The 9,130-nt window shown below is 38.0% G+C and overlaps 1 protein-coding gene across 1 annotated transcript in view; it reads left to right on the top strand.

The window, feature by feature from the left end:
* Positions 1-3,216, top strand: part of SPHKAP (SPHK1 interactor, AKAP domain containing) — a 56,277-nt gene extending 53,061 nt beyond the window's left edge. Inside the window, exons 8-10 of the mRNA XM_062582980.1 lie at positions 56-108; positions 273-457; positions 3,073-3,216. Coding sequence (XP_062438964.1) covers positions 56-108; positions 273-457; positions 3,073-3,216 — 382 coding nt within the window. The remainder of the gene's footprint in view (positions 1-55; positions 109-272; positions 458-3,072) is intronic.
* Positions 3,217-9,130: the final 5,914 nt, after the last annotated feature.

Here is a 9,130-nt window from a genome sequence, read left to right on the forward strand (position 1 = left end):
GTTGTAGACTGTTCCTAAGTATCACTAATAAGCTTTGTTGTTGTTTGTTTCTAAGTGAATTAGTAGAAGAAAAGGTTTTCCTTAAAGAACAGACAGAAAATATAGAGGGTAAGTTGAACCATATCAATTATAGATTAGAATTTGAAACTAAAACAAGTAATTACACAGTAACTACCCAGTAACGGATTTGTTGTGGGGTTTTTTTTTTTTTTTTTTTTTTGGTTTTTTTTTTTGGTTTTGTTTCCCCCCCCCCCCCCCCCCCCCCCCCCCAGAAAGTACTTCTGGGCTCTCAGTGGGAACAGCCCATTGTCAGAAGGACCTACTGGTGATCAACTTTGATCTGGAACCAGAACGCCCCGACGCAGAGCTGCGAGCCACTCTTCAGTGGATAGCTGCTTCTGAGCTTGGAATTCCAACCATCTATTTTAAGAAATCTCAGGAAAACAGAATTGAAAAGGTAGTATCTACCGGATTGCACATGCTATTAAATCACTTAAATTATAGTAGCAGTTGTGATTGTATTTGAGTTTTAAAAACATGCAAAACCAGCAAGAGAACCGCATTACAGGGAGATGGCAAAGCAGCTGTTAATTAGAGAGGGAGAAGATTAAATATCTCAGAATTTAAGGCGCATGAAAGAAAATTTTTAATAATATAGCCAAAAGAAAGGTAACACCACTTAAAGTGAGACCTTCTCTAAAGTCATTCTTACATGCTTTGGTGAAACAGAGTTCCCTTTTTCAGATCAGCTAGCAATGCCAAAGACAGAATTAACAGAAAAGATCCTTTATATAGGTGCATTTGAGGGGTTACAGACAGTTTACCTGGAGTTTAAACATGTAGCTTAAAAAAAAAAAAAAAAACAACACTTCAATGTAGACATCACACATACAAAGTTCTACTGTGGACGACTTATCAATGACAATAACAACAGACTATGACATGAGACATAAGTTGTACTTAAAATTTCAGAGGGGCTTTGCACTGGCTTTGAGACTCCTTAGTCCTTATGGAGGATCTCCCTCTGCCTGCAACACTGCCTCAGGCAGCTCTGAACTTCCACCTGGTTGTTCATAAATTGCTACAGCTGGGGATACAGTAGAGCACAGCAGCCGCCTCACAGTTCCTCCTGTATTTAAGTGAAACTTACTCTGGCCAAATACACTGAATTTACAGCCACTTTATGGTAGCAGAAGGAGCTTGCTGCTTAACAAGGAGTAGACCCACCAGTCAGAAGAACAGTAGAGACTAACTGCAAAATAAAGAGAACCTATTAACTCAGGTTCAGGGTGACATGTAACAAGACTAGAAGGCTTCTGCACCAGAGCTGGCTGAAAGTTCAAAGGACAGTCAGGGTGGACCCATCCACGTAGGCATATCCTTGTACTGTTGTTACCCTAAGAAACAGTTTTAGGACAAGCAGTGACCAGCCAGTGTTTCTACAGGAGCCATATTTGCAATCAGACACCTCTCACTTGGAAAATGAGATTTGTTGACCGAAATATTTTGCATCGTGCCATAGAAATTATGAATCACCACCCCTGCTGCAATAAAAAGTGCTGAGCATGTGTCCCAGTGCTCTCTTGATCTGTGGCAGACGTCATTGGCCCTCTGCCAGTCACTGTTCTGAAAGCAGCATCTATTTCCAAAGAGAGAGACAGACTAGCAGAACAGAAAACCCTTTTGAAGTATTAGTCCAAGTCGGAGCACCAAGAGCAACACTGAAGTCCAAAATGGCCACAAGAAAAACAGACGCTACCTATTCAAGGATGATTAGTTAGTGCTCAGTTGTAGATACCATCAGATGCCACCTACACCATTTCAGGGATGACCAAAGCTGCCCCTTTTCCATAGTCAGCAAGAATGACTTAGGCTTTAAGGCTTTCAAAATGTGTCATGGTATTCAAATAGATTAATTAAAAAAGTATTACAAATCAGTATTTTGGTCTTTTAAAATAATATCTATGGGAAGATCATTTTGAGCAGCAGAGATATTGTTTGATTTTTCTTGAGTACATGCATTTGGGAATCATAAACATAATTTAAAATGCATTCAGCAGCAACAGTCCAAATTGCATCTAATTAAAGAAACAGCTGTCAGCTTTACCCATGTGCTTTGGCAAACAGTTAATTCAATTGCAAAAATACACTAGAGAATAATGAAGCACATCCTGCCTACAACAGTGCTCTTGGAAATCGTCTGCCTATTAAATATCATTAAAATACATATTAAAAGTTTAGGCTTCAGTATGTAAATAGCAAACAGCTACACTAACTAGAGAGACACAATATTTTCTTGTATGATTTAAAACTGGAAATGTAGAAGGAGCAAGCTAATTAGATATTGATTGTGAAATTCAAGGAAATGAAAAGCTTTGATTTTCATTGCTAAGCTTCAGAAAAAAAATTGGACCAGATGCATGACATTGTGAAGCCCATTATTAAGTACAAAGTGGACAAAATTCAGGATTTCTGCCAGCTGCTTAAGAACATGTATTTAACCCCTTGTTTATATGGGGGTAAAAGAAAAGAAAAAAAATAATAGAACAGATCCTCTCTGTGATTCAGCCAATACTGTGACAAACATCTTCATGTGCAGGAAGTTTACCCAGAATTCTCTCACTAGTATTGTGAGAGTATTTAAAATTCCATGGGATGTGTATGAGGAAATAGAGGAATTAATATAACAAAAATACAACTAAAACTAATGAAGAAGGAATGCTTTTTAAAAAAAAATGAATAGTCACACTTCTATTATTTTGATAATGAGCTGTAGATAATGAGGAAATTTGTAATTCTCTATCACGCTCACTTGCATTGTTCTCCCTTTCATTGCAATAAGTAAGAAATAATTGATGAGAGCAGCTAATTCAGAAAATGCCATGAGATTAGACTAGTCTTGTGAGAACCTGTGGAAATCCTTATGCTCCTCTGTTGTGATGTGCATCCACTGCATGATGATACAGCAGTGCACTTACAAAGGATGGTCTTAGAGCAGTTTGCATGTATCCACTTAGCAAAAACTAAACACAACATTGACCAAATCCTAAGTGTGTTGTTTTCTTTATTTAGTTTTTAGATGTTGTGCAATTAGTTCAACGGAAGTCCTGGAAAGTGGGGGATATCTTTCATGCTGTGGTGCAGTACTGCAAGCTCAGTGAGGAAGGCAGAGAGATGACACCAAGCCTGTTTGACTGGCTTCTCGAATTGGGTTAAAGAAATTCACCCATTCAGCATTCCTGTTTTAATCCAGTTTAAATAAGCAGTGGTTTGTGTAGTGCTCTGATTTCCAAACATCATTGAATAAAATGGGCAAAGATATACAAACTCTACAGAAACGGCACACATCTGTTCCACAACTATACACCAAGCAAAGTGAAATCAAGGTGTATCGTATCTTTTTGTATCAAGAGAGACTCTCGACATACTCTGCTATAGGATGTACTGTACTAGGAGGGGATGAATTTTAGCCTTTTGAATTAATGGACTATACAGTAAAAGCTTAATTTAATATCTAATGTTACATTTTCATCAATTGGATTAAATCAACCAGCTGACATTTAAATAGTACACCAAAATGCAGTTTTAAAACACCAGTCTTTGTACAGTCTATTAGAACATGAGTGTGTTCCAGGATGCCTAGGAAGACTTAGATCCCTAGATCAGTAATACAAAAATACATAATTGTTTTTGATCCCTACTGCCTTATAAGGGGTAAAAAGTTTTGAACATTTTAAGATGTTTGCAGTTAGACAATACAATAAAATGTGATATAAAATGTGAAAATGTTTCAGTTTATTTCCATGTGATTCTATTCCATAGCTGTTCCCCATTTCTTTCCTTTTTTCAAGGAGATAAAATCTAGACTCTCAAGTATACCCTTCAAAAATATGAATTCCTTTTCACTTGGAGGCAGTGCAATTTAGGATAGCTGCAACTGGTAGATCCCAGAGCACAGCTCTGGGGATCGGGACAGCTGGGTTCAGATCCCTGTTCCCCCACAGATCTGCCACGTGACCCAGAGCAAGCCAGTTCACCTCTGTGCCTCAGTGTCCCTATCTGATAAGAGGGAGTAATGATAGTAAATTTGTTATATAAAGTGCTTCTATGTAAAGCACTATGTGTTAGTTAAAAGCACTGGAAAAATAAATACTATTTTAATTTCAGTTTAATCAAATCAATTGTTAATATGAGAAGGTGAATAAATATCCAGAAAGAGAATTGTGTTGGCATAGATAAAAACCTTAGTAATGTTAGTTTTTATAACTTACAAGAAAACAAAATGATTGTTAACATCTTTCAGCATACATAATTACTCATTTTGGATCTAAATGTTTGGGTTATATATGATAGTTCATGTTACTGTAACATTTATATAACTGTTTGATAAGATATAACTATGGTATTTTCTTGTTGAGATGTTTCATGCACTTAATGATGCATTCTTTTGACTCTGCCAAAGAGATTGGTTTTGAATTTAATAATACAACTTATCACATCAAAGCTTTTCTGTGATTTGCTTCTTTGAAAATATATTTATCTTTTGTCTCTACGCACCCATGTAATAGAAAATCTGCCTGCCTTTCCCTATAAAATATTTAAGAGATGTTTTATTTTCCATATAACATATATGCTTCTGTAATATTTCTTGAAAAAAAAACTATCCTTTTGCACTAAGTATTTTTGGAGATTTTGAAGTAGTTTTAAATAATTTATGACAAAGAGCCATATATTCTCAATTTTATCATTAAACCCATTCCTAAACTTGCATGCTTCCCTCCCACTCATTTGTTAAGAAATGCAAATCATCAGAGAGTCAAAAATCTAACATAGGAGATGAAATAATATGGCTAATTCTACATCTGCTCTGCAGTACATACAAAACAGTGAAGGTCACTTTACTGTCAAGATAAAGGTCAACTTATTCTACACACTAAATTTAACCATGCAGTCACTGGGCCTATTCCTAAGAATTGCTGAATACCCATAACTCCCACTAACACGAGTGGTAACTGAGTGCTCAGCATTTCTGAGGCTGAAACTTAATAAAAAGCACCAAGTATTATAGACTGAAAGTGCTTTGTTTGAGTTAGTAAATGGGAAAGTGTATTTATTTTCAAACCAAATCTAGCTAGCTGTCAGTATTCAAATTTTTGCTGTGATAGAATAAATGTTTACTTATCCTACAAAGCACAAATATCATGACTGAGTTGTAACGGTGTGATGCAGTTCCTCTGTACAGTAGCTCTTAATGTTGCAATTTATTCAGAAATAAATTTACGTTATAATGTGTGACCTCTTTGTCTTTTTAAAAAAAAAAATAAAAAAAGTGCATGAATGCAATACATTTCATTTGACCAATTTAATAATACATAGCTTTTGTCCCTGTAGCTTGTCAAAGCTACTGCTTCTGAAAGAGAAACCTGACCCACGGCCCTGCCTAAAATGAGCCAGGGCAAGCTGCAGGGCTCACTCATTTCCCAAGGTAGGACTTTGTCAGGTTCCACAGTTCATCCAATACGAGCCTAATCGTAACTTTCTGAGTATCACAACGAATAAAGAGAAATTATGTGTTCATTGCCTCTCAGAGTTAGCCCCAGAATAGCTCCAATACACCAGATCCCTATCAGCACTCACTCCAGCCTTCTTTCACTACCTGCAAAAGGTTGTGGGTGGAAGGGGAAGTGGCCGCAGATACTGCACAGATACTGATTGCCTACTACCTGGGTGTAAACGGTTTTTCTGTTGCTAAATGGAAAAGGAAATTAACACTTAGGACAGGTCAGAACAGAGTCTACCATTAAAAATGCTGAAAATTTTATCGTCAATTTTAAATACACAAAAATTAAAATTTCATAATATATGCAAATTTAGATAACATCTCAGAGAGTAAAGTAAGTGCAGTTCATCCTTTCTGTTTAAATGTAAGCATGATAAAGGTCTTTAAAATCATGGGTGGTGTGGGGTGGGTGTCTGCTCACTATCTTGTCCAATACAAGAACTAGGACCCATGAAGTGAAAATTTAGGAGCCAGATTCAAGGCGAACAAAAAGTAGCAGCAATTTATCAAATAAGCAGATAAAAACTTTTACGTGGGTTCAAGTAGAGGCGGTACAACTGCTTGAAAGAAATGCACCATGGTTTACTAAGCAGACAAACCCCATGAGGCTCAGGAAACCCACTGACAACCAGAGACTACCCATGCGAGCAGTAATTACATTTGCCCCGGCATCTGCTTATAACCGCTGCTGGAACAGGAGTGAGGCTGCGCTGGAGCGCGCCAGCGCTGCCGCTGCTACGGTCCTGCTCCGTCCACAGAGGCTGGAGGAAGGTGCCTTCCCCCACCAGCTCTGCCACCCACCTGAATAAAGGTGGGCACGTTTTGGAATTACTCTGTGGTGGCACAGGATTATTGAAAAAAAAATAAAAATAAGTATTTAAAAATTTTTTTGGGGGGGGTGTTTTTGTTCAGGGTGCTTTTAATTCTGGGATCGTTAGAAGCTGAAAAACTAATTATCCATTAAACTATAACCTGAAAAACTATAATCTTCTTTCATGCTAACATTGAGGATTCTCATAATATCAATAAATTAATCATTTTATAGTGGTTCATGATAAAAATTGGAACCTCTTTACAGTTATCCTATTAAATTCAGTAGGTAACTTTTCTGGAGAGGATGATTTTACTGGTTCCTCTGTCTGGTGTCACTCAGAGCCACATGACAGTTACGCAGAGGAATGGCACCATAAATCCCAACTCTGACGCTCTGAATGTTGGAAAAACGATCAACACTGAAATGAACAGCCCACATGAACTACTTCATAAATAAAATCTCCAGTGGAGAGGGAAAGCACATCTGCACGAGTCAATTTAAGGAGTTTAATTCAAGCCAGACCCATTCCCTACCTTTGGTAACTATCAGCAAATTCACAATACCACTAGCTTTTATTTTTCAAACCCATTCTAAAGCCATTGTCATCACTAGGAATCAGCCCTCAGAAAATAGCTTGTAGCTATAAAGCATTTAGCAGGATGGACAGTTAAACTAGGCAACTGGACTAGCAAACTCATAAAAATGATTTGTAGCAAAAACTGTTTCAGCTGTGCAGTACTGTGCCCTTCTCCCAACTTCTGCTGAAAATGAAACAGTAAAGTGCAGCAAACTAGAAAATACAAACATGCAAGATATATTTCATATCCTTTCACTCCTTAACCTAGGAAACACAAGTGATCACATGGAACTGAAAAGGAGGTTCTCACTAAAAGCCACTTTTAAAACATGAGTGAGCATGAGTGTTATTATCCTCACAAATTCAGGGAAGAATTCAAATTTCAAGAGATACAAAAAACTTATGACAAGAGTTTAAGTACGTCGTATGTTTTCTGTGAAAGTGCCCTTGCCCTTACCTTGTAAAACGTATGTTCCATCCTAGGAAAATTATGTGACACAAAAAAGTTGAAGACTTCTTTCCCAGAAAAAAAAAAGACTTATATATTTGCAGAGGTATATAATGGAAGGATTTAGTGGACTAAGGGACACAATAAGGCAAACCTGATTTCCACAAGGTCCTTACCAAGGCACATGTCAGCCGTCTCCTAAGGTAATGCCTTTCAATAAAGTCACAGTGAGCAAGTTGCCAGCACTTCTGGATAATATCAAGAGCCTCATCCTGCTCCAACTGCCCAGTGATTACAGTGGTGACTTGGAGAGTGCAAGGAGCACAGAATTCAGATGTTTGGGTAAGATTAAAATGGCACCAGACAATAGAGTAATAGCACACACATATGCGATTTTGGTCTTGGAGGCTGAAGTGGAATTAGAGAAAGGAGTCAGTTTGATACCATAACGGGTAAACCACATTGCAGAGAGCTTGGCATCAGAGCATTTGCATGATGGTACCTAAAGTATGATTTGATTTCCTATGAGCCACCAAGTCAGCGTGCTTTTCAGCAATGCTGTGTATCAGCCCAAACATGCAGGTGTTTCACATTCAAGCAAGAAACCTGGATACTTCAGACTAAAAAGCCATTCTATTCATATTCATTCAGGGAATGCAGGGAAAGACAGAAATAGAATCCAGATAGCCTGACTCAATCCAACGCTTAGTCTATGAGACCTCAACTCACTTGCCATTTTGTCATAAAAATAGGACACGAAGAACCAGAAACCGAAAGCTACTACACATTTGATTCACTTAATCACCAGCATAGCATAAAGAAAACTCACAAAGGAAAAGACAACAGAAAGGATAACAACTTGAAAGGTTAAGCAAAAATCTACCTCCTATTTGCAGTCTAGAGAATATTACTTTAGGATGGTTTCATGGAAGGTCAAATTTCAGTTTTTTAACTATTTAATAGTATTTGTGCACATTTCATTATAGTAGTTTTTGCTAAACAGAAATTCTCTCTCTCTCATCTTTACATACAGGTGCAAAATTATCTAGGGCCACTGGACCTTTCTAAAACGACATAGACAGAACTACATTTTTTTCTTGCCCTGTTCAAATCAGGATTACCAAGACACCCTGGTGAAGTCAGAAGTCTTTATTCAAGACAGAAAGAAACACTACAAGCATTACTGTAACACTAATATCCACCCCTTTACCTACTGGCAAAGGTTTAACCTTGAATGATCTGCAGCACACTGCCAAGTTCTCCCACAAGACAGCTCTACTTAGAATGACCAGGACATTTCTCAAACAAGAAGAGACAATTTTCTTCCTGCCTGTACACACAACAATGTGAGCCAGCACTCAGAATGCACCAGCACTGGTACCTTCATATTAAGTTTAACACTGAGAAATACATAACCACTCAGAAATATGCGATAAAAATACCTTCAACTGTATTATCTGCCACCCACTTCCTTCTCTCTCAGTCACCATCTTACCCATTGCATAACTCACTCAGTCCTGTGCTCCTTGCCTCTTCATCTGTCCCTCCACCAGTGCTAGGACTGACCAGTTGGACTCTGCTCCTTTGCTACCCCCTGCAAAGAGCAGCCTCTGTTCCACGTGCTCAGCTGGCAGGTGGGGAGAGCTCTGCCCAGGTGAAGCCTGTTGGCAGTTGCTGGAGAAAGATAAGCCTGGGAGGGATTTCATTGTATAGTGGTAAATAACTTGCATA

The sequence above is a fragment of the Rhea pennata genome, chromosome 9 (genome assembly GCF_028389875.1).
Source record: "Rhea pennata isolate bPtePen1 chromosome 9, bPtePen1.pri, whole genome shotgun sequence".
NCBI lineage: Eukaryota > Metazoa > Chordata > Aves > Rheiformes > Rheidae > Rhea > Rhea pennata.